This window comes from Trachurus trachurus, assembly GCF_905171665.1.
Source record: "Trachurus trachurus genome assembly, chromosome: 6".
In the NCBI taxonomy this organism is placed as follows: domain Eukaryota; kingdom Metazoa; phylum Chordata; class Actinopteri; order Carangiformes; family Carangidae; genus Trachurus; species Trachurus trachurus.
The window spans coordinates 1,813,125-1,840,281 of NC_139897.1; the positions used below are offsets into that span (position 1 = coordinate 1,813,125).

Consider the following 27,157-nt stretch of genomic DNA (forward strand, 5'->3'; position numbering starts at 1 on the left):
AATCACATTAAACCACTTGCCGAAAGGTAAAGTTGAGGTGGTGTTTGCCGGATGTGAGCAGACTACCACAGTAAAACACCTCCGCCTGCAGCGCGCACGAGCGGTGTTTGACTTTGAAAGAGCCGACCGGAAGTGTTGACATAGCGGCGGCGCCATTGACGACGCTGGTGGTGGTGAAGTGAGCGATGCACTGCTGCTGGGCTGGCTGCATGGAGGAGAGCTGCTCTCTGAACCAGCAAACTGGACCTTATTTTATTTTATTTTTGTCAGCGGACAGGAGCCTGTTAACTGGAGCTTAATGGACTGAGAGAAGAGCCGGAGCGGGAGTCGTCTGCCCGTCTGTTCCTCTCCGGGTTTCTCATTTTGGATAAAGGAAGATTTGAGTGAGCTGTCCGGGGGAGACGAGCCAGGACACCGCAGCAAACATGTATGTTGAATGTTCCCTCCTATTGGTGTTTGTCTGTCTGTTTGTTTGCTTTATGCTTGTCGAAGTAGCGGGAGCTCTTGTCTCCGGCTGAGACATTGTAGTCTGGTGTGTCCGCCGTCCTGTCCTCTGTGTCTGTGAACTAACTGCTGCTGCAGTCTCAGACTCGTCCAGCTCTCACCTGCACGGTGAGACCGACCCGTGCCAAACGCTCTTTGCAAATCTCTTAATTCTGCAGAACTTCCCGGCTGAGCTCCAGCCTCAGCCTCACAGCCAAGCGGCTTCAGTAGCACAGCACCTCCGATGCTGCTGTTGTTGTTGTTTTGCTCGTTGGCTGACGGAGGAGCAGAGCTAGAAACCCCCGCATAGTCTCTATCTACGCCGTTATCACGCTGTATGGACCTTAAGTTTTCGACGGGTTTCACTTGAATGTGTCACTTCATGAATGTGTCGGTGCCTGTATGTGTGAGGGAGGTGAGGTAGAGGACATGATGAATTCAGCTGGGCCCAGTTTCCCCCTCTCAGTTTTATTCTGAGGGTGATGAAGTAGTGTCCTAAGAAGAGCAGCATTTAATTAGAGACTCTGACTCAACAAATCCCCACTGGTGAATAACATGAGGTGACTAATTTAATCTCTAATTGAATTATCTGTAAAATGGTCAAATCTTCTGGTTCCAGCTGCTCAGACATGAACATTGGCATGTATGGCTACATCTCTTCCGCTTTCCTATCCCATGATAGATTTGTTTTATTTCTACTTTTTCAGACTTAATCTCAATATAATTGAAATCTCTATGCAAGCAAGGTGCTATATAACCATGCACCTGCTGTTTTGTGATGAAGGTAAAATGTGTCTCAACATTGTTGTGCATGACAAGAACTGTGGTGCTACAGAGACCCCCCCAAAATACAAATCTTGTAAAGGAAGTGGAACATGCCCAATATCCAACAAAAATAGTGAAAAGGAACTGCATAAATGACCATTCACAAGTGAAACTGTATTTGCACACTGTCCAGTCCTAGAAGTGAATCATTTATTAATTATCTGGGAATGAAACAGACTCATTTGCAGCCCTTTTGCATCCCCCATCCATCCCCAGTGGTATGACAACTGACAGGCTGTCTGTCTCCAGATGGAGTGACAACATTCCTGGCATAACTTTGAAACACACATACTGTAGTAGCTCTCTGCCTGCACACACACACACACACACACACACACACACACACACACACACACACACACACACACACACACACACACACACACACACACACACACACACACACACACACACACACACACACACAGTCCCAAAGGAGGAAGGTCATGCAACCCAAATGTTGGTGTAATAGGTGACAGAATCAGACTCGGTCAGGCCGACTATGGGAATGCAGCTTGGAAACGACAAGCTCCCTCTGTGTGCCACTCTCCCAGAGCCAAGTGAACAGTGCAGCCATTGTGCCATGCCAGGTCTCACTGTTAGAAGACCTAATTCAGCTAATGATCAGGCCTGAGCTAACAAGTGGGTGAAACAGATACAGAGCAGAGGGCAGACACTGTGCTCACTCATTTGATTCTCATGTCATTCAACATTTATTGTGTTCAATGCACAAAGCAAGATGCGCCGTTGTCCTTGAACACATTTCACTTCCAGCTGATGTTGGTTGCGGTGCAGTAATAAAAACTGGTTAAATCTGGAAAGTGCTCTTCAAGGAAGACGAGCTGACAGGCCTTTCCTCCGCTTACAGTGAAGGCACATTTCAGTCATACTGGCTCATGCCCACAGTTCCTGAAGCTCAGACAAGTCACTGCAAATTACAGCTTCATGTTGTTTTGGCCTGAGTGAAAATGAAAAATAAGGATGGCAGGCTGCAGTCTCATGACTCATTTTCTAAAAACTCCTTCAGTTTCTACTCTAATGCATTAGGACTGCATGCAAACAAACAAAAACATTTTTCACAGATCTTGGAATTTCTGTAAATGATTTTTTAAAAATTGAATTCTCTTCAAATCATCTTCAATCAAACAGATGTTCCTTTCACATCTGGAAAATATGATTTGTAGTCCAGGGTGTCTCTGAAGCATAAACAAAAACGGGGCCATTGGCATTTTTTCAGAAGTCTCCTTTTCTGAAACAGTCTGGATGAAAGAAGACTGCAGAGCAAAAGAGATCAGTCACAAGCTGCAGGTTGCTTTGGGAAATAGTAAAACTGTCAGTGAGTGTTTCCCCCGCGGCCACACTGATGAGTTTGTCTGGTTTGTTTGGTTCATTGATGCTCGTGTGTGTCGAAGCTGCCGGTCTAGTGGACAACTGATTGCAACACACAGGATGATGCCAGTGTGCTTTTCCTTAATGTGGCGTTTCTATGTTGATGTTCTGTGTTTGTGTTGTCAGTCGTCTTTGATTATTTTTCTGCACGTACATGTGTTGGTGGGCAGTGAACTTGCTCTGAGGCAGTTTTTTTTTTCTAGTGTCCTGGGTGTCTCAGCCAAAGTCCTTTGTAGTTAATGACTTCCTGTGCTGGAGCAGACTTCCTTGAAAAACTGGACAAACAGCCAATTAACACACACGGACTCAAAAACATGGACATGCACACACACACACACTACATGCTCGCGCACACGCATGCCAGCACTGACCATTAAATTCAGAAGGAGAGTGAATGTTTTCGACTCCTCAGACAGACGGTGGTGTGAAGCAGCAAGACTCTGTTGTATTTTGTTGAGGTTCAGTTCTTCAAAAATAAAAGTTGTATTTTCTGGCCTGGGACATGTTTGGACTCCTGGTGGTGGGTCTTGGAGCAGTCATGGTTCATTTAGGTTTTGGAAAAGATCCTGATATAATTAAAGCTCAAGGTCTTCGTTGTCGGAACAGTCTGTGGTCAAGGTTGATGAACGGATGCTAAACAATTTAAAGCAGAAGTAAGCGATCCGGTCGTTTGGGCTAATGCTGCGTTCCAGGCAGGCTTTTGAAACCGTAAGTTACAGCTTCAAGTCACGACTTACGACTTTGTAGCGTTCCAGGCAACCCTTAACTCGTGTTTTTCCGACCTGTTTTACTTGTGAAAGTCACTATAACGGCCACTCGTAACTTCCGACCCGTGAACTCGTACCAGATCGAACTGGTACGACTTCACAGGTCGGAAAAACACGAGTTACGGGTTGCCTTGAACGCACTATAACTTCTTGTCCCCGCCCTCGTCATGAATCTATTGGTCCTCGTCCCTACGTCACTCACCACATTCACGCGCATCCCTTGGCTGCACACACAGCCCTGCATGCCGTTCTCTCTCCTCATTGGATAAAACTTGTAGGATACAAGAAAAGTTTTCTCCTCGGCTTACAGCAGAGCAGAGTGACTGACAGACCCGTGTTTCAGACCAAACACTCTATATAAGTGATTACTGTCGGAAGATATAACTATTTAAGACTTATATATTAACACAAAAATATCGCTTACTTCTGCTTTAAAAAATAATGTGAGCAGTTGATCCACACAGAAATGAAGGACAATCTGACTCTCCTTTCTAACAGTTGTGGTTGGTTGGCTCATCCGCCCCACGTTGCTCTTAGCACTGAAGTAACTAGCTGATCTGAATAGCAACATCAGTGAAAGTCTCTCTAAGCAGTGAGAGTGCTGGAGCAGAACTAGTGTATGTAACAGCAGGTAGGCTAGTGAGTCATTGTTTAGATTAAAGGAGCAACATTAAAGGAGACATATTATGCCCCCTTTCCACAAATTAAAATAATTCCCAAGTGTCTTAAAGACATGTCTGTGACATGCTGTGGTCAAAATCCCCCAAGGATCAAACATCACAGCTCTTTTCATCCTCTCAAAACAAGCCTGTTCAGAACGGCTGGTTTCAGTGCCTGTCCCTTTAAATGCAAATTAATGAACAACTGCTTGTCCAGCCCCACCCCTTCTACCGATACCAGGTAGAGGTGGTATTAAGCAAATTCGAAACCGAGTTACGTCACTGGAAGACAACTGAGGGAACAGCTTGTAAAACCACATGGATTTCAACCTAGGGAGCCTGTGTATATTAGATATTTTTTTGTCAATTCTCACATTTTGGGGGGCGGAAGGCAAGACAACATCCAAATATCAAAAAGTGATATTTCCATAATATGTCCCCTTTAACTGTGGCAGGACAGAGCAGAAATATACTGTACCAGTAACTCCAGAGACCGGAGATGAGACACTATCACTGATCAGAATATTGACCAGTGTCAGTTTTAGACAGTTGTTGACTCAACTGATCATTGTGGATAATGTAGTTTTAGAGCTCTTGAACTGTATTACATTATATGTTTTGTTTTAGCCTGTGTTTATTTCTATCGGTGATGTGGACAAATCACCTGGACAGCAACAGTCCTCATAGTAGTCTTGTGTTGGCGCACCAGTTTCAATTATTGACATTATTGTCTGGCAGCACAGAAGCAGAATGAGGTGAGATTAAGTCTGATTCATAAGCATTTCAGAAGGAGCTCTAAAGATTTTCCCAGGAAACTGTCAAACTGAAATGACGGAGAGAAGAATTTAGATCGATATTAGAGCTTTTAGTCAGTGGTCAACAACACTGGGTTTAGATGATTATAGTTGTGGGAGCAGTCATCAGTCATGAACACATGGGTGGAGCCCTAAAACAGCCAGACTGAAGCTGGATCACTGTTATTATCAAACCTCACAGCTCTACCTGGCATGACCTCTGACTCAGCCGAGTGTGTGTCCACGCAGCGTGGAGTCCTGCACACTCTGACTCCTGACTCACTCTAATAACAGAGCTGCTGCAGTAATCGTATATTGCACTGACTAGAACAGCTATTTAGCCCCTTGCTGACCTCCAGTCTGTGCCCTTATGGAGGGAGCTTTAATCGCTGGTCAGTCGGTCGCTGTTATTTTCAGCACTGGTCCTGGCCAGATGGCTTTTTACATTAACTACAGGTTTACATCACACGATCTCTGCTTTTATGTCTGTCCCTGCTCAATCTCACGAAGCTCAAGCTCAAAATGCCCCAAACTGCAAAAGATGGAGGAGATGTAGCAAAGTGTGAGTGAAGACACACACTCTTAAAGGGATAGTTCTACATTTTGGCAAATTGGCCCATTGCCATAATCCCTATAGTCAAAGCAGTAGGTACGTTACCTTTAATTGTCGGTGTAAGCTTTTTTTTAGAATGGCGGAGCAGAGCCGCGAGCTGCTCAGAGCTACGCTACGGAGGCTAATGTGATTTCATGGTTTCCCTCATCAAACTCATCAAATACACAATCACACAACTCCACAACGCTCTGGTGGACAAGTTATGACCTGCACATTCACCACGCTATGAGATAATAACGGAACGTTATGAGACAGAGTTGTTTTTGAGGTAAATTCATGCAAAACCACTGATGTGCATTCCCGTCGGGGGCAGTTTTTCAGCAAGCAGTCTCTGAATTTGCCTCCTTTGATGATGGAAACCAAGAAATCCCATGAGCCTCCGTAGCGTAGCTCTGAGCAGCTCGCGGCTCTGCTCCATCGTTCTAAAAATAGCTTGCACCGACAATTAAAGGTAACAAACCTACTGCTATTATAGGGATTATGGCAATGGGCTGATTTGCCAAAATGTTGAACTATCCCTTTAAGTTTGCTTACATTACATTCCGAGTGAGTGATCACTGTGTAAATGAGGGAAAAGTTGCATCGTAAAAATAGTTGTAATCATTTTTCTAAAATAAGATTTGTGCAGACTTCTAAATCTGACCCTGTCGCCCCCAGTAGACCAGTAAATCTAGATGAAATACTGATCCCCTTCATAAAAAGGGATTTATTACTGCACTGTTGTGTTACACTGTATTAATCTTAGCTGGGGTTCTTAATGGCGAACTGAGTGTATCATGATGATTGTCCCCCTCTCTCTTAGTCTCTGTCCTCCTCTCCACCTCTGGTGGTGTCTGCAGATGGTCCAGGTAAGAGAGATTATAAGAGGATTACCCATTAGGCCTTTTGCTTGTAAGACCAAAGCCATGGCAACAGATAGCGAGAGGAAAGATATTGAGCATATACGTACGTGCATCCGTGTGTGTGTGAGCACTGAAACAAGGAGATTAGTGGGGCACATGAATATGTTATGATTAGGTGAACTATATACGGTAACTGCAGTGATAATACAGCTGCAGTCATGTTGCCTTTGTGTCAGTGATTGTAATGTAATCAGTAAATATAAATATGTCTGTGTTCTGGCTGATGTTCGTTGACCTAGATCATGCAGTGTGTAGGACTATCCACGACCATGTTTTGAGTCAGGGTCCACAATGGGTTTGCAGTGGTTTAGGCCCATACAGTAGAGGAGCCTGTCTGTCTGAAAGGTTCATAAATACTAAACAGAGATGTTTAGTTATCTCTGGAAAGCTCTGAAGCTGCTCATGTATGTGGAGGTTTAACAATAAGGCCAAAAACACTGAGGAGCGACGTTGCTCTGGCTCACATTATAAACACGGTGAAGGAACTTGACATTTCATACTGAGGTTTTCATGTGAGCCATTACTTTCTCTTCTGACTCTAATCCATAACAACTGACTGAATGTATCCAACTTATTAATAATACATTTATTGAAATATTCCTCTAAATCACTGACAATGAGATGTGGTAACATAATGACATTTGGGTTTATATTGCCCGTGAGTTTGATAGAGCTGTTACAGACCATTTAGAGACACAGCTCACAGTTTTGTAGTTCTATCCATAAGAGGATTATTATACCCTGTATAGTGTTCTCGTTATAACCCACAATGCACCATGAAAAGTGCACAATCAATATCATGCTTTGCACACTGAAAGAAAGGAGGAAAGGCGGAAGGAGTGAAAGAGTGAGTGATTTCAGACACAACCTTAGTCTTATGAATCCTCAGTGGTGGTCTAAGATGTACTAATATTATGTGAACATAATATGGCACACAAAACAATGATCAATAAGTCTATAGAATTGCTCTTCTGAAAGTTGGATAGGAGGAAACTGTCACATCTGGGGCATTAGCAGCCTCAGTGAAAGAGATGACTTCAATCCTCCAGTCTATTTTAGCTAGAGTATTAATGTACGGGTTATTTTCAGGATGGTTATGTGTCACTCTGAACCATATTAGACTAGCTACAAACTAGTAATTAGCCTGCTGCACTCCAGTGACAGTTAAGCTGCTTATTGGCCAGCTGGAGATTAACCAGAAAGTCCCCACTTCACAGGGGTCCACACATACACACATACACACATGCACACACACGCGCGCGCACACACACATACACACACGCACACACACGCGCACACACGCACACACACACACAGCCAGTCATGCGGTGCTTAGTGAAGTAGGAACAGTCTGTCAGCTCATTACCAACCTCATTCTACTTCACCAGAATGAAACATGATTAAAATGATTTAGTTCAGGATCGTGCAGGTCTCGGTCCTACTGGACTAAATCTAAAGCGGGGCCACTGAGACCACAGAGACTGGCAGAAAAAAACACATGAGGATGGAGTTACTGGAAAACACAACTAAGGAGGAGCTAACCTTTGACAATTTTAAGTATGCTCGTTAAAGCAAAACCAACGCTTCCTCTTGCTACTTCACAATAAAAGCCGTTAAGGAAAGAAAACTTTGCTGACAGGTTTGGAGATATGAAATGTTTCGTTAGCTGGACAGAAGAACATGTTTGTGCTGAGCTGTGACTGTGGCACCATCTATAAGGGAATAACATGCCTGTGTGGCTGCTTACAGGAAAATTACACCTGCACAGTCATCACAGAGCAGTCAGGGTTTTTGGAAGAAAAGAAAGAAAGACATTGAGAATGATAGCTTGGCATGTTTATGGGTTAACTATCTCAGGTGACTCTCCAAATCCAGTCAAGTAACAGGACAGAACCTCTAAAGAAGCCTTAGGTTATGTTGTAACTGTGGGTGATGAGCCTGACATGGTGACATCTTCTTTTAAATAAGGTAAATATACACATCCCAGAGCCAAACAGTGGATCTGGTGAACTGTTCCTTTTACAAAGTGAGAGTGATTCTCTGGACGAGAGGTGACACACCTCCTGGTTGTGGTTGCTGAGCTCTAATCCTGTAGGAGGAAGGGTTTAGAAACTGATCAGGTGACGGTGAATGAAATGCACGAGATACATGTGAGTAGGGATGTCACGATTGGTATGATTATTGTCAGATAAATAATCGCGGTATTACGATTATTATGCATCAATACATTCCACAACACTATGAATGTGTAAAATCAAATTTAGTCAAAATATAATTACATTAGGCTACTAATCTCTTAATATATTAATCCCCCGGGGGAAGTGTTTGAAATATTTAAGTCATTAATTAATTGTCATCTATACCAAATGTTTAACCAAAAGTTAATTTTAATCATTTTTCTAAATTACAAATGACACGCTAACATTTGAATTCCTACCAATTCAGCGCTACGTTAGATAAATGGACCAGTATCTGTGCATTTTCCTTTACTTTGGTGCACATCTGTCGACTGTGTTTAGGAATCTTTAGATCAATCAATTGTGGTGTTTAATACCGCGATTGATTGTGAAAACAAGTAATCGTACATGTGATGACTCCTGGTCAGACTTTCTGAATTTGTATTCTGATGTGTAGGTTTGCACAGCTGCAGGAATCAGCTGTGGAGAAAGGAGCAGGTGCAGGCTGGTGATCTGAACACAATTTCAAGTTATTTTACTTTACCCCTTGATTTTTCCTCACTCAACATGACAAGCTGTCATAGAGGAACATGCCCTCTGTAAATTGTAACTGCGTAGTAGGCCGGAGTCTCAGGCAGTGTCGTCCTAACCTCCAGGCAGACACTAGTTTGAGTTTATTTCTGTGCAATATAAAAATCTTGCAGAGGCTTGAATGTTCCAGCAGATAGTAAATCCATTATGGTGAAATATTGCTGTAGCTACAGTACATTCTTGTCCAAGCGGAGAGTTTCATCCTGTGGTATCACACTGGTGAGTACAGACAGTTTTGAGGCCTCCCTCTGCTGGTGCATTCAAGGTCAATCCACTTCCTGAAACTCCAGCTGTTTTGAGGAAAACAAGGCACATTATAATGAGACTAATTAAGTGGCATCATTTTTAGTGCCTTGGACTTTTTAACCTTGGTAACATCATGTTTTATGATGTTATAATGTCATATATGAATATATGATGAATGAAAAAGAGTGTTTCAACAACAGTGAACCAATGACAGCCTCACCCACCTGCTCCACCTGAAGGTGGGCGGGGCTCAAGGCCTAATCCAGATGATTCAGGAAGTAAAGGTAGATGATCTTCAGACTCAGACCTCTAGTAGATCTTTTTTTTTTTTTTCAAAGTATATTTTTTGGCGTTTTTGCCTTTATTTGATAGTACATAGTGAGATAGACAGGAAAGGGGGAGGCAGAGAGAGGGGGAATGACATGCAGGAAAGGTCTGCCCGACGCGGGATTCGAACCGGGGACGCCTGCGACGAGGACTGTAGCCTCTACATGGGGCGGCCGCCTTAACCACTGCGCCATGTACCGCCCCCTAGTAGATAATTTTTACTTTTGCGCGACTTTGTATTACAGCTCAGTCTCTTGAAGTAAACAAACCCCTCGGTGTATGTTTGAATAGCCTGATGTTGTCTGTGGGAAAGAAATAGCGGTTTTGTGGGGTGTAAACAGCCTAAGATCTACTGCATAACAGGAGACATTAAAAGGAAAATCTTCAGATTCATTCTTTTCGACCTAAAATATTAGGAAACTACAGCCCCAGGTTGAATTTGCCTGGAATTTCCCTTCAAATTATTTCTACTAAAAGAAAGCTACATACACAACTTAAGTAAGTAAGAATGCCAACATCTGTCACTGACTGACTGACGACTGAAGTTACACTAGCTGAAGCTGGATGATGCCTCCGGGGCATCCCCTGAGGGAGGTGTTCCTGGCACTTCCAGCTGGGAGGAGGCCACAGGGCAGACCGAGGACTAGGTGGAGAGATTATATCTCCGGCCGGGGCTGGAAACGCCTCGGGATCCCACAGCCAGAGCTGGCCAATGTAGCCAGGGAGAGGGAAGTCTGGGATCGCTGGTGGATCTACTGCTCCTGTGACGGATAAACGGTAGAAGGTGAATGGATGGATGGTATTGTAATAATGTGGTATAAGCTCTTTCTGTTATGTCACCAGGGAGGCGTTAACAGACAGTGCTCTCGACTTAATGTCTTTCCTCTTAAAGGGACATTGTGTAACTTCTCCTGTTATCTATTCACCAAAATTGATTATTTCATTCAAAAGTCTGTTTCTCATTAATCAGTAATCCCCCCCATCAACAAAGTGAAGTGTTCCTTTCAGCTCTGAATTATCCGTTCATATCATTCATATCTCCATGGAGCGGGTAAGCTCGGTGCTGGCTGCCATGTGGTGTCTCCATGTTTTTACGTTCAGTGGCAGCGTGACGGTAGGAAACCACGGAAACTCAGCGGAGACACCGGAGCTGTCGGCTCAGGTCGAGGTGGCGTCTGTGAAAAGTCACCGCGGTAACGCAGTGAGGAGGAATGGAGCATTACACTGATGCTGCACTCACCTGCAGTCGGGCAGACGGCCGTCGGTAACAAACCAGATGTCATTTTAGTCACAGAAGTCCAGAGAAAGACGGTAAAACGTGGGTCAGGTAAACAATACCACATCGCCATGACAACATATTGTCACGTGTATTGTTTTGCCTCGTGCTGACGGACCACTTGTTTACATAGAGGCTTGTTTATGCCGTTACGTGCAGCAGCTGTCGTCCGTCTGCCGTCTGCCCAATTTCACGTGAATGCAGCATGAAAAATACGATTTAGTTGCTTGTGATATACAACCACAACGCTAGATGGGAGGAATTCCTACACAATGTACCTTTAACATCAGCTGACTTTACTCATTTAGCTCAGATGCACACCCTGTGAATCAATGGCCTCGATCTGACTGTTAATATGGATTCTTAATAGGCTGTTTTTCACCATTTCATTGTGTGACAGTCAGACCATCCAAAGCTCGACCTCTGAACATATTCCATTAGTTTCTGTGCTGATGTTGCACTTCATTTCTAGGGGTGGGGGGTTATCTTTAAAACACTGACATAAGAAGAAAGCAGCAGTTTTTCATTGTGCTTTTGACAGTTCACAGATGTATAAAAACAGACCTGCAAAAACAACACAGTAAACTTTTTCTTGACTTAACAATTTGAAACTAAAGGATTTTGATACCAGCATCAACATCATATAGTACTGTGGCTGGTAAGAGAAAAAAAAACTGAGAGAGAGGAAGATGCAGAGGGGAGGATTTCATAAAGAAAAAAAATCCCGAAAATGTCCAAGTGAGGAGTCATGGAGGCTGGCACAGCATGAGACTGAGATGAAACACAGACACACTGTCCATACCACAGCAGAGCCTTCCTGGCCTCACGTGTGGCCCACATTCTTTCAGCTGTGTGAACAGGGAGCAGTGAAGGGCGGCCTACTCTACTGACGTCTGACGACACAATGAGATTAGTCCAAACACAATTTATTGTTGTATTATTTCAAATGAGTTTAATCTTATTTGACTAAAGCTGGGTATTTATTCACTCAACCCCCCTCCCTCCTTGCATCTCTCTCTTTCTCTTTCTCTTTCTCTTTCTCTCGCTCTTTTTCTCACTCATACAACGACATTAACGATAGACCTGTCTTATTGGCTAAATACAACAACATACTTGTTTGTGGAGACATGTTTTACAGCAGGTGTGGACAGGGGGTCTTGGAGCTGAACATGTTATTTGATCACTGTAGATGCATGATAATACCTGTCTGACCGGAGCCTGAGAACCCGAATCCTGCAAAGAGGGGGAAAGAGCGAGTCTGCCTCTGTTTGACGGTTTCAATCCACCTATCAGAACCTCTAAAGCTCACTTCTGTGCAAAACCACACTGCAAAAGGGACAATTCACCTTTTTTTCAGGAGCTTCTGTGAAAAGCCATTTGTTTGCAAGGACCACCAGAGATTCCAGGAAGTCACTCATCTAATTTTAGTCAAAAAGGTCAAGTGACTTGAGAATAGTGGCAAAGCCTGTCTATCTGGAGTCCGTATGACCTGTTTTTCATTGTAGGGTTAAAAATACCCACTCTCTAGAGAATGTGAAGAGAGCTCCACTATGACCTGCTTCATATAAATCAGACGATTTTACTACCTACCTGTACAAGCACTGATGAGTGATGACTCTATTATTACTGTTATTATCATTATTATAACGTGCAATTTCTTGCTGGTAAAAAGCTACAAGTTAGGATGTGACATCTGATTGTGAATCATCATCAGTGACTGTCTTCCATCCTATTTATATACTTTTTTTTACTTGTTAACTTTTACTGCTGTAATCATTTAAACAATTGTTTGCTCATATGTGAAGAAGATTATGGTATTGGATATGATGAATTGTGTACTGATGTTATAATAACGTGTCTGGAGTGTGATAGTGTGATATAGTCTTGTCTATAGTTTATAGCAGTTGATAGATGCATCAAGGTCTGAACTAACATGGATGTAAATAAAAAGTTGTGTGTTTCTTTGAATTCTGAAACATTGAGGCATAAAGATCAACTGAGCAGGAAAAGAACAAGAAAAGGAGGCAGAGGAAAATGAGATGGTTGACAAGCATACCTGGTCAGCCAGGATATTAGAAATATGATGGGAATAAAAAGAATGTGGCTTCATTTCAGCACCGTGTGTGTGTGTGTGTGCGCGGATGATGATGCAGAAAATGTCTTTTGAGGGGGTGTAGACGCGTAACTAAATCTTTTAGAGCTGTCGGTGTGAGTTGACAAGCTAGATGTGTTGGTGTGTGTGTGGTGGCTGTGCACATGTCAACATGTTACAGCTGACACACTGCAGAGATTTGACCTTTGACCTATTTTTTTGCATGTGAGAAAAATAGACAGAGGAAACACCTGTTGATGTCATAATGACATCATAGCAGCAACATTGCATCAAACCGACATCTGGCAGTATCATTTCTATGTCCAGGCTGAATCTGAATATACCACTTGCCAATATGTATATTTATATATATGCAATATATATACATATTATTTTAACCATTTTATCAGCTGCATTTGTAGATGGTGGTTCTTTGAGTAAAGCTGTAGTGAAACTGGACTAAAATACAATACAAATACTGTGCAATTTTAAACTGTGAACAAATAGCAAAACATGTCAGTTGTGCGACTATATAAGAGGAACTGAACTGCAGCGGTCTGTGTTGGTGTGGACGTCCTGTTTCCTGGAGGTCAAGTTTGAGTGATAGAATCACCGCACAGTGGGTTAGAACGGTTTAGGACAGGATTTCAGTGTGGCAGTGGTTTTAATGGTCTGCTTTGTTTTAGCAACCACAATGCCATGACTGGACATGGACTAGTGAGAACCAGTGTTGATGCACACTAGCATAGCTTTCATTAGAGGGCAAGAAGCACTACAGTTACCCTGTTTGTTACATGCAAGTACCGGTAAGTAAACAGTGGTTAATAGGGCTCACTCACTATAATGGAAACTTTAAGAGGAGGAAGGCACATTTTAAACTTTCATGTTTTGTTTACACATAAAAAATGGCACACAAAAAAAATCAAACTTAATTAAAGGTACATTGTGTAGGAATTACTCCCATCTAGCGCTGCATTGTATATCGCAAGCAACTCAATCGTATTTTTCATGCTGCATTCACGTGAAATTGGGCAGACGGCAGACGGACGACAGCCGCTGCACGTAACGGCATAAACAAGCCTCTATGTTAACAAGTGGTCCGTCAGCACGAGGCAAAACAATACACCTGACAATATGTTGTCATGGCGATGTGGTATTGTTTACCTGACCCACGTTTTACCGGCTTTCTCTGGACTTCTGTGACTAAAATGACATCTGGTTTGTTACCGACGGCCGTCTGGATGGCTTTTTATGAAATAATCTATTCATGTCCGTTGATCTCATATTGTTATTCGAATGAAACCATATGACATCTGAAGTGTGGAAAAGGCCCAAAGCAAACACTGTTTTGATTGATTGGTCTTAAAATGTTGGATTTAAAATTTTTAAATCTGTGTGCCATCTGTGAAATATAACTATGTGGTACATATGAAAGATGAAGTGAAGATGAAATACAAGCAGAAAGACATTTCTCAAAAGTACTTGATGGCGGTAATTAGTTACAGCAGCCAGCACAATAAAAGCCTGTAGTTTTTTGTTGCCTGAGCTTGTCACAGGCCATGGTTTCTGTGACTGACTGACTGACTGACTGACTGACTGACTGAATTATAGTTATGTGAGGTGCTGCCAAGTGTTGGACTTTCCTATTGGAAGCTGCTTTTTCAGAATGAAAGCGGTGGGGGTAACGAGTCATTGTGTCTAATTCCTTCTGTGCGATATGTATCTCGTTTGGATCTGTTCCCGTTTGCCCTAGTTAAAGTTACTGTATTATGTACTAATACAAACTCAGCACTTCCTGTGATTGTTCAAATTAAAGGCTCTTTACTGTTTACCTGATTGAGTTTCCTTAAATCCCGTGAAACTGCCACTTGACCAAAACAGTGATTTATCTTGTTGTCAGGGGCAGGTGGTGTTTTCATAACTCTTTAAAAAAATCCAGTATGTTATTATATTATCCATTTAGACGACTGTTTGGAAGCATGTGCATATTGTAATGTATTAATTTCATCATGTTTGGCATTTAAGTCTTGCAGTGATTCCTTACAATGAGTTATGTTTGAAAAAAATACACATTGATTCAGTGATGGGAGGATGTTGGGTTAAGAATTATGTAGTGAGTGTGTGTGTGGTCAAAAACAATATGTTCAACAGGAAGAAGGAGGAGCAGGAAAACTGGTGATGTCAGCAGAAGAGATGGGAGCACTGCCTTTTCCTCCCCCCCGCCCTCTTCTTCTTATCACCGCGGTAGAGCGAGAGCAAAAGAGGGGATCAGTAGCATTAACAACTGTGTCAGTGGAGATGGGGGGAGAGAGAAAGGGAAACAGGTCAGGAAAGAGAAAATAGAAGTAAAAGAAGTAAAAGAAAAGAAGGACTCTGAGTTATCGGTACTGTCAGAGGAACAAATGCCACAAAGAGAAAGGAAAGCAAGAGATCAGAAAGTACAGCAACTCAGCACCAGTCCTCTTGGAGTGAGGACAGAGAACCTATTTCTGGAATCGATCGGACCCATCACAAGGAAGAGTCGACATCCACCACCACAGCTACCATGTACAGTGGATATGGAGGTATGAAGCAGAGCAGCTCAGTGAGGCGAACTCATCTCTAATCATTAACTCTGTGTTTATCTGGATGTTGCTGGTTAACGGGTTTGTAACTTATTATGTCCAGAAGAGAGGAACCAACCAAACCTGAAACCTGTTTGGAGCTGTTTATCTCTCTTTACCACAAAGTGTCTAAAATGTTTTGCACAGAATGAGGAGAACAGGTGTCTGTTTCGATATCTAAACAAGGGCATTAGTGGGGTTGCTCCACCTTAAATGACCATGCGCCACTGCCACTTAGCCTACTGTATCAGCTACAGTATAGCCAGAGTTGTGTTTTAAAACTTCCATTTGCCATTTGGTTTATAAATATTCAGATTTTAAACTGAGGATGGGTTTTAGTTTACTTTTCATTTCCCTTTCGTAAGAAAACCTATTTATACACTGACAGGATTTGATCGCTGTAATAAATGGCTACCAATCTCCACTAAACTCCATTGTGACGATCCACTTATCTTTTGTTATGGAGGGGGAAAAAAAGTTTCCACTCTATTGTGACAAAGTGTTCACAGTTAGTTTCCGTTAACTAAATGAACACTGTTCAGAGTCCAGAAGATGGTGCCAGTATTTACACTGCTGACAGATGAAGACATCGCTTTACTGTATAGTACATGGCCATATGAAAAAGAGTCTGTCTATGAGAGGTTACCATGACAACAAGTACTAGGTGAGACCAGGGCATCTTGTCACAGGTTGTCACAAAGGAGGGAGTTATGTAGAAAATCCAGCAGTTCGATGTCACTCATTGTTTAAAAGGTATTTAGCTCTTTACAAGTGGCATGAGTCACTGTTGTCTCAGGTGAAAACAATTTTCCAATCTCGAGCCTAAAAGTAACAAATTGCTCACATTGCTGTTTATGTAGGCTAACAAAAATTGTAACAATGTAAAGGTGTTATCTTGCAGAATACAGGAGATTACAGGGGTATTTTGATACGTAAACCCAAAGTCTTGTAGCCTACTTAAACTAGCAATACCAAAAACGTCACACAATTATTTATTTATTTATCATTATATTTGTCCAACAGAAGGAAGGAAATAAAGAGGGAAAGAAAGTCAAAGTGAAGATTAAGTTTAAATGATTTGATGACTATAACAGAAGGACAGAAAAGGGCCTCACGCCACCTGACAAAATGCTGAATGCACTGGTAAAACTTCACAATAAATCCACAAGGTGCACTGCAAAAGATACTTTTCATTTAATAATTAATTTTCATTGTGGTTGAAGTTTGATATTTCCAGGATGGCCGGCATCAGCAAAAGTCCTTGAGCTGTTTCTTCTAAGAAATATAATGTGACAACTTACACTGCATATTTGTGACAGCTATTAAAGTAAGGAGGGAAAATCAATAAGTAATTCTACAATATAATATGGAAATTGAGTGACTGGAACCTGAAACCAAGAAGTTGAAGTGAAAGCAGGAAGTGTGACAAGATGCCCCAGCCCCCCCCCCCCCCCCCCCCTACGCAGTAAATTAGCCCCAGAGATCTGGATTATGCAGCACCACCTGTTTTTACCAGTTCATTCAGTCAGTCGGTCCTGGCCGTCTCTCTGCTCACTCAATTAGTCCACGTCTGAATGTCTGTCCTATTCTGACCATCTCCACAGCTAGCTCCTAATTTACCTGCTCCTCATCCAACTCTATTGATACGAGTATGTTGTGGAATATTTTCTGCCACTGGAATGAAAGACTTCCATGTCACTTCCCCTCCCCTCAGCCACGCTGTCAGGCAGCGACAGAAGGCCAGGCTGCTCATTCCTCCTGCTAATCCTCAAACTAACACTCTCTGTTAGCATGTTAGCAAATACCATCACCACCTCCCCTCCTCTCTATTTCTTTGATGATTGGCTTGAATGAGCCACATTTTACATTTTACATTTACAGAACCAGGGTTGTGCAGGAACATAGTATTTTTTTGCTGATAACGAGGAACTACGAACTGAATTTCATAGAATGTGAATTCAATTGCTCACTCGACCTTTAGGATTAGTATGATGTTTCATACAGTCAAGGTAGATGTCCATGTGCAGGTTCTATGTTGTGAAAGTATCACAGCCTCAGTCCTGTGTAGCCTGAGATTAGAGATGTAAAACTACACACAGATGGTTTCTTGTTCTCAAAACCACAGATATGGATCTCAAAACTTCAAAATATAGAAACAAAATACAGAAACATAGCACCTTCTAATGGTATCATTACTCAGTGTGAGTTGTTAGCAGCTATAGTAAGAAAATCACACTTGAATCAACTTTCAAATCAGCTTCCCGTATTGGTTGTGTTTCCTTATGTTTGTGTGTGATCTCTATGTCACACATGGAACCACAGTGGACAAAATGTTCTGTCCTATTTTCACTACGTGTTCAGTTTCATAGCAAATAAATGTGTATTTTGAGTGAAGAGCTACAAACATTTTCACATGCACTCTCTCATTACCACTGGTCAGTGAGTTGGTTTGAGTTGGCGTGGTTTTAACATATTAACCTTAAAGCTATCATAGCAGTGAATCAGAATATCATGGGCTGCAGATAGTAAGATACAGCAAAACCCCATTTACTTGGTTGTTGTTTGGTCATTTTCATAGCAGGATTTGATGATGGTGATTTAGCTGTTCCTTCCTCAATTCCAATTCCTCAATTCTCCATCTAAATACTCACTATTCTGTTTTTGTGCAGATGAAATACACAGAATACAAAATGTTTGTTATTAAAGGGATAGTAGCAGTACTTTAATTGCAGTAGAAGACTCTCTGCACTCCTCCCGTTAGCAATGCCAGCCCATAGCCCTGCCCAGAGATTTACAACATACAGTGTTGTGAACAGACCCAAAGAAACGGCCTATTTTCACGGCCTAAAAGAGGTTTTACCTGAAAAAAAAATACACAGTTCCATTGTTCGCTATAATATCATTTTTTCCAGCCCCTCAAAGTGCAGGAAAAACGCGGTTTTTATTTGGACCTAACCAACTGCTGATCGGCGGGCGCTAAGCCTGGGCCGAGGGATACGTGATATGTGAGTTCCTGCACTTTGAAGGGCTGGAAAAAATTATGTTATAGCGAACAATGGAACTGTGTATTTTTTTTTCAGGTAAAACCTCTTTTAGGCCGCAAAAATAGGCCGTTTCTCTGTTCACAACACTGTATGTTGTAAATCTCTGGGCAGGGCTATGGGCTGGCGTTGCTAACGGGAGGAGTGCAGAGAGTCTTCTACTGCAATTAAAGTACTTAGGGGCTATTTGTAGATCATACAACCCCACTTTAAAAAAAAAAAATGATACTATCCCTTTAAGATCAAGAGGCCTGTTTCCTCCAGCTTCTTTATGCTAAGCTAGGCTAACCACATCCTTACTCCAGGTCTGTACAACAACAGAAATCACCTCATTTTTCATTTTCCTTTGTGAAAACCTGACATCTACCCACAGACGGGCCAGCTGTGTTTTGCTAAGAGAATGTGGTGTAGCCTTGAACTGCTGGTCTGGAGCAGAGTTGAGGAGCAGGCCTCAGACGCCTGGGAAGTCTTTCAGACATAATGTAGTAGTATGTGTGAAATCACCACAGCACCTTTCATTCACAGAAAAGAGACTTTCATCTCAGTCTTGTGAAGAAAACAATGAAGACTTGTGGATTATTTTCAAACAGTCCAGACTGACATTACTGCTTTGACCGATGTCAAAGTGGCATCATTTTTGCTTTGTAAAGCAGCTGTGAGTTATCAGACTGTGCTTCTGCACAATAGCAACGTGTCTGCGACTAAAGATAGGCATTATGCTCTTTTAGCCTTATAATAATTTTTCAGACACTTGTATCCTTTTCCTGGAAATGAGCAAGCATGGCTCTACAGTAAAGCTGGTGGGATATTCCTGTGACTCAGTATGGCCATAAACTGTGCTAGTCTCTTCCTGACCCTGCCCTCCGTGCAGGATGTTACTCCCTCCAGGGATTTTCTTTTCTTAAAGACAGTCGTATGAGGGAGGCAAGGCCCTGGAGTCATGGAATGAAACGCTATGTATGTTAGACAACAAGCAGTGTATGAAATAATGATGTTGTGAGGGGAGGAAGCAATTAACATCAAATGAAGCGTTAATGATCCCAAGAGGAATACTAAGGACTGACCCACTTTCTTACCTTGCTCTGTATATGATATCATCAGTTCAGCATTTACTCACTTATTATGTCACTGACTGTAGTCGGATCCTTCAGGTTCTTATCTTAAATATATAAACCCTGACAGGTAGAAGACGTAGGTAACCTTTCTGCTTTAAAAGGTCTAAAAACAACTTGACCTTCACAATGGCGACGGTCTGGGCTGGAGGGCTGTACGCTCTGACTTTCTATAATAATATCTAATCTAATATCTCAATAACACACTTTAACTTGAACTAATTAGATTTTTAACACAGCCCTAATTTTGTCATATTTTTATTTACTGCACTGCTGCAGGCAATAATAGGCGGTAATGGACAGAGTTGGAGGTAGTTGACTTGTCTCTGTTCTCTGCTGAAACTTTTCCAACTACAGAACTGAAAGTACAGACACAAACTCCCCTGCTGTGATATCAGTGCTATAGGATTTATTTACTGAGCAGTTGACTCACAGTTAAATAGTTGAGGGTCAGTAGTATTATGGCCTGTTTGTAATTATGCTATATTTTTAGGCAGTATCACAAAACATTATAAATAGCTCAGTATTTTATCCTCTATAGAACTTAAAGCAGAAGTAAGCGGAATGTTTGTGTTAATATAAGTCTTAAATAGTTCTATCTTCTGACAGCAATCACTTACATAGAGTGTTTGGTCTGAAACACGGGTCTGTCAGTCACAGCTGAGGAGAAAACGTCTTGTATACTTCCTTGTATCCTACAAGCTTTATCCAATGAGGAGAGAGAACGGAATGAAGGGCTGTGTGTGCAGCCAAGGGATGCGCGTGAATGTGGTGACGTAGGGACGAGGACCAATAGATCCATGACGAGGGCGGGGACTGCTAACTAACGAAGTCAGCCAAAACGACCGTATCGCTTACTTCTGCTTTAATAAACGCAACATTTCAGCCTCTGATGCATCAAGGCTCATCCGTCACTCTGCTGCTTTGTGCGATATATAAAGAGCTGTACTCAGCAAAAATAGACATGAAAATGTTTGTTGATAGTTAACAAAATATACATACAATGCTGTATAGGGATGTCACGATTATAGATTTTCTTTGTACGATTATTGTCATAGAAATAATCACGGTATTACGATTATCATGATTATTATGCATTAATTAATTTCACAACATATGAAAGTGTAAAATCAAATACTGTCAAAATATACTTATATTAATAATTATTTACACAAAATATTTGAAGTAGCTACTGTTAATATGAATACCGCGATTAATTGTGAAAACAAGTAATCGTGACATCCCTCCCCTAACCCTAACCCTAACCCTATACCTGGAACAGAGAAGCAGACTCTGTTGGCAGAGTGAATGAGTCAATCAATCATCCTCTTAGCAGACTTGCAGTTAAAAAAAACACATACTTTGGTGTAAACAAGTTTGAGCATCACTGTCACTGACCTCCGCCATGTTCTGGGGTTCTGACTGACACACAACAAGCCCATTTGGAGAAGGGGCTGTAGCCAGATCAGTAACCACAGTCCCACTGGTTCCTACCACTAGGGGCGCTGAAGATGGTTCTGACTCCTGACCAGTTAGTGAGTGGTTCTAATCCACCTTTTCTCTTTTCTGGACATGTCGGCACTGTTAGCTAAATAAATATCAGACATCACAATGCTATACTGATGAATTGTATTATTGATTAGGCTCAGCAGGAATTGTTATCTGGTTAGGGTCGTATTGCAGTTTTTATAATGTGTTTATAATGTGGTCCTGGCCAGTTGCCCATTGGTCCATATTGTTGCCCCTATGTTACATTGTTACACAGAGAGTGTGTGTGTGTGTGTGTTAACAAAGTGTCACTTTCAATACAGGCAACTTTAAACTTGTTCTCAAGTGAACACAATTTAAGCTTAAACTCCTACAATGTAAAAGCACAGAGCCAACCTCCTCTCCGATATTTAGTTGTATTTCCTGTCTTTGTTGGCCCAGTTTTCTAAAGGTTCTCGAAGCAGCTTGTTCATCCACTGTGTAGCCTATAAAAGCAGCTGTGAGTCTTTCTCACACCCAGCTCAGTGTACAAATATTGGATTACAAGTAAACATATGAGTAGTCCTATAGGAACCACGATTATACATTATCTCTATCATAACTGGTTAGTAAGTGTTGAGACAGCTCAGATATCTCTGACCTCCATCATCAACATTCTAGATATCACCAGATTATAGTGACACATAGTGTAATTATACATTCAGGTTTCTATTTGTGTTGTAATACAGCTTTTATACAACAGTAATTGGTGAACAGTAGCAACAACAGGTCAGATACTGTAATGGACTGTTGCCAGTCTTTTCTTCATCCTCTCGTGACAACCATTGAATCAAATGTTATTTTTTTATTTTTATCTTTGCAGCATTTAAGAGATAGGTAACAGTTTTTAATGTAACACTAAATAACGGTTAATAAAGCCCCTGTAAAGCAGACTGATACATGTAAAGTCAAAGTCTCAGTGCTGTTGTTCTCAGCTCTCATTGAATGACTCCTGTCCAATCAGATTATTTGGTCGGGCTGTATAGTATAATCGGTAACACTTTACTTGAAGGTCTGATCATAAGAGTGACATGACACTGTCATAACAACATGTCATAAACATTATGTCAATGTCATAACATTGTTATTAAGTGTCATTCAGTTAACCCTAACCCTACAAACCCAGGTGTTATGACATTGACATAATGTTATGACATGTTCATGACTGTGACTTATGACGGTGTCATGTCACTCTTATGATCAGACCTTCACGTAAAGTGTTACCATATAATCTTATCATTTTACTTCATGTTTATGATATTTTATATACAATAAATGTTTCTGGTATAAGTGATGTTGCCACTTAAAGGGACAACGAGGAGTTTCTCCATCGGCAGAACGAAAAATTCCGCAACAATATAAAAGTCTCATAATATTAATGTGGATGAATCTACGTTACCCACACTTGTTAATGGCTCCATTTTTGATAAATATATCGTTTTGTCTCTATTGTTATTTTGTCATTATTAGTGGTGGCAGAAATGCTGGGCGAGCCGATCAGTTTTCTTTACTTTCAGTTTCACGGCGAGTTATGAGAATAACGCCGCCGAATCACCGTTTATGGTCGGAACTACGACGGTATCTGATCGTCTTCGAACTTCTGACTTTAATTCTTGATGAATGAAAACATGAGTCTGTCTTGCGCCGGTCAAAGAATTTCATGGTGCGCGCGGATGTAGTGTGAAAACGCTTCGCTTTTCCAAAACTCCTCGTTGTCCCTTTAACAGCAGTTCTATTTGGCAGATGCTAAGTTATAATATATGTTAAGTAAAGCAGTGGAATGAGTATTTATTTACCCAGCAGCCTGTAAAAAAACACATTTTAATTATTTATTTTTATACAAAATTATTTTGTGTATGGCAGGAAACATTTTTTTACTGATATATTTGCCCCTCACTCATCACACACAGCACAGTCCTGTGTTGTGTGTGTGTGTGTGTGTGTGTGTCTGGGTGCAGGCTGCATTTTTCCAGAACGGTCTGGTAGAGCAAGGCCAGAGAGCATCAGACAATAGGTGCGGTGTCACACGCTCTCTTTCCACTTCCACTGGAAGGCTGAGTGTGTGGCACAGAGCCACGGCCCCCAGTGTTTATACCAGAACATCAATAGCAGAGGAGATGGTGTGACTGGACTGTTATTATCACTGGGCAGGACTGCACCACTGTTTGGATCAGGTAGGGAACGCACTGATCCACCTCTGGATGAACCAGCTCCAGTTTGAGCGGAGCTGATGGAGGTCTAATAATAATAATAATAAGGCCGGAGATTACAGAGGAGACAGGACAGTGGGGTGTGACAGGGAGAAATGTGCCGACTATCACTGCCCTGTCTGAACGGGAACTCTGACAGAGACACGGAGCCCGGTCAAGGTTGGTGTTTGGTTTTATTAGCTTGAAGTGGTTGTTAACAGTACTTCAGCTCCACTCCTTCCTTTTTTGGTTTTATGGCTCAGTAAATTTGGCACAGGAAAACAGGAGAGGTACAGATGATGATGTCATTTGTTTTGAAACTGTAAGTCAAGTCATTTTTTTGTTTATATTGTGCTAATTCACAACAGAAGTTATCTGAGGGCAGTTTTACACTAAAGCAGGTCTAGACCTCTTTATAATATTACTGAGACTAATGCTGCGTTCAAGACAACTCGGAAGTCGGAAAAAAACGAGCTCCGAGTTGTAAAAAATGAATTGAACGGCGTCGAAAAAACAGGAAAACAGGAAATTACAGGTCGGAAACTCGGGTATCATATCAGAGCTCCGACTTTCCGACTTGACGTCACGAAAACATGGCAGCCCTCGTCCTAAACGGTTAGAATTTAGACATTTTAATTTATTTGTTGAGGTTTGAATGCATATTTTTGTGTATTATTGCAGTAGCCTATATGGAATACGTTTATATTAAGCTGTGATTGTTGTATGGTGTGAAACTGCGGTCCTCGTAGGCCTATGTGACAGAAATAACGGTTAACTGTTATCAAGGCTGTAACATTATATGTGCACTCATCTGCAGCGTCTCCTCTCCTCCAAAATAAACATAATTTACTGCTGCATTGATTTTTCGTATTCAGCTATGAGCCACAATACGCCAAATTTCCTTCAGGTATCCATGTTTTTTTTCTCCCAAGTTCCTGCAGCCTGAACGCAATGATGTCGGAAGTCGGACATTTTCGAGTTGGGAATTCCGACCTCCGAGTTGTCTTGAACGCAGCATAACACAATAATTCCCACTTGCTGACAGTGGTGATGGGAAACTTCACAGCCTCAGTTGGTTAGTAAACACTGAATGGAGGCTTACAACTCTTGGAAAGTTGAGTATCATGTTTCTCATTGGCTTATTGTAGATAACCAAATACTGAGGAGGATGACACTCCATCCACCATCTGCTCTGTGGGTGAACATGTGAAGTGTGAACTGTTCATAACAATTAAAATCCACTGCATCAGCCCTGAGGAGAGTCTCTGACAGCTGCAAACACTATAACTAATGTGACAACCTGCTTTTTTGGTCATTGTTAGTTTGCTGTTTGTCTGATCATTGATAAGAGACCACAGACCAACAGGCCAATAATTAAAGGGATAGTTCACCCAAAATTGAAATTTCACTCATTATCTACTCACCCTCATGTGGACTAAGGGCTGGGAGAAGTTTCAGAGTCCTCCGTGGCTTCTCTGAGTTACAGGGGGTCTCGGCGTAGCAGTGCATGTCCATATAACGGTTGCAAATGGATACCAACTGTCTTCGTAACAAAAAGACACACCAAAAAACATCCAAATACCTCCATGCTGCTCGTATGTAATGTCCGTCTTGTATTGAAGCCCCGAAATGCGAAATTGTCCCGAAAAATATTGAATAAGTCTATATTTCAAGCTTGTTTTGTAGCGGAAGCTTCTCGAAGCTCCTCTTCCCGGTTCGTCAAATTTGGACGAACCATTGTCCGTCCTCTTCCCAGTTCGTCCAAAATTGACGGACCAGGAAGAGAAGCTTCCGCTACAAAACAAGCTTGAAATATAGACTTATTTAATATTTTTCGGGACAATTTCGCATTTCAGGGCTTTAATACAAGACGGACATTACATACGAGCAGCATGGAGGTATTTGGATGTTTTTAGGTTTTAGGTTATATGGACATGCACTGCTATGCCGAGACCCCCTGTAACTCAGAGAAGCCACGGAGGACTCTGAAACTTCTCCCAGCCCTTAGTCCACATGAGGGTGAGTAGATAATGAGTGAAATTTCAATTTTGGGTGAACTATCCCTTTAAAGAGCTGTGTGCAGATGATAACCGATAATTGTAGAGGTTTGTGGAGCTCAGAATGAGAACAATGCAGCAGGCCTCAGTCAGAGATGGATATTTCCACGTTGTCAGTGCATTATGAAATTGAAAACCACATTCAGTTTGCTGCTGATTGGACATGAAACAGTTACCAGATCCGTGTTGTATCATGGTAGAAATAGCAATAGCAATTTTAATCATCCCCATAATGATGGTTGATTACAGTGGTTAATTAGCACCAACCAGCAACAGTTTCTCTGATGCATGCTCAGCCAACAGCGTGGGTTTGTTGTGTATCAGTCAAAACACGGTGGAAGACAGTGAGTGATGCTCCAGAGATTTGTCAGCCTTCCCGTTTGTCACATGACCACAGAGCTCACACACACACACACACACACACACACACACACACACACACACACACACACACACACACACACACACACACACACACACACACACACACACACACACACACACACTCACATACACACAGCAGGCAGTGTGAGCTGTAGTCACTGAGCCTCCATGTGAAACGTTCAGTTGCTGATTATGTGTTTTTGAACAGAGCTGCTGCTCAGTGTTTCATCATAAAGCGGTGTAGAGACTGTGTTTCTGGTTTAAAGAGGGACTATGCAAGATGTTCACCTTAATTAAACAGCTTCAGAGTAATTGTGATGATTAAATGACTTGTTACAGGAAGAATGGAGGCTCTCTTGGCGAGATCAGCGCCTCCTTTATCTCTTGTTAGCATTACCCACGGTTTGCCTTCTCGTCAGCTTTGTTGAAAACAAATGCACATGGCCAGGGTGGGAGGGAGGAGGGTTAGCAGTGAGTTTTTTTATCACGGTGAAAATATACACTCCGAAACTGCGGGGGGAGCTCTGTCGAGAAAAAAGTGACCAAAACTGCGAAAAAGTGTTCTTGCCTGCATACTGCATAGTTCCCCTTTAACCCACAACACTGGGTAGGTGACAGGTGTGTCTACTGTCTGACATGTTACAGCACACACACAAGAAACTGTGAATCTGCCATTCTTTTGTTTACAGAGTGATTATTCAAACTCAGTACTGCTACTGGTTCCCTACCAGAGATGTTTTGGACATGTTATAATTTTAATTTTTAAATGCAGACATTCACTTGGTTAAAGTGATAGTTCACCCAAAATTCAAATTTCACTCATTATCTACTCGCCCTCATGTCAACTAAGAGCTGTGAGAATTTTCAGAGTCCTCCATCCCATCTCCAACTTTCTTCGTCCAAAAAGACACACCAAAAAACATCCAAATACCTCCATACTGCTCGTCTATAATGTCTCTCTTGCATTGAAGCCCCGACATGAGAAATTGTTCGAGAGATTTTCACTGACACAGGAAGAGCAGTGAACTGAGAAACTGGGAGCTTCCGCTACAAACAAGCTTAAAATATAGACTTATTTATTTTTTTTCGGAACAATTTCTCAT

At 41.8% G+C, this 27,157-nt stretch overlaps 1 protein-coding gene across 2 annotated transcripts in view; it reads left to right on the forward strand.

Annotated features, from left to right (window-relative positions):
- The first annotated feature begins 223 nt into the window (after positions 1-223).
- Positions 224-27,157, forward strand: part of LOC310987496 (rho family-interacting cell polarization regulator 1-like) — a 68,111-nt gene continuing 41,177 nt past the window's right edge. The window contains exon 1 of one of the 2 annotated variants that reach the window (XM_083973784.1): positions 224-427. Coding sequence is in view for 1 of the 2 variants with exons in the window: in XM_083973783.1 (XP_083829909.1) it covers positions 15,687-15,705 (19 nt within the window). In the remaining variant the exon portion in view is untranslated. Of the gene's footprint in view, positions 428-15,396; positions 15,706-27,157 lie in introns of those variants that run through there. The other variant, XM_083973783.1, reaches the window with a different exon arrangement.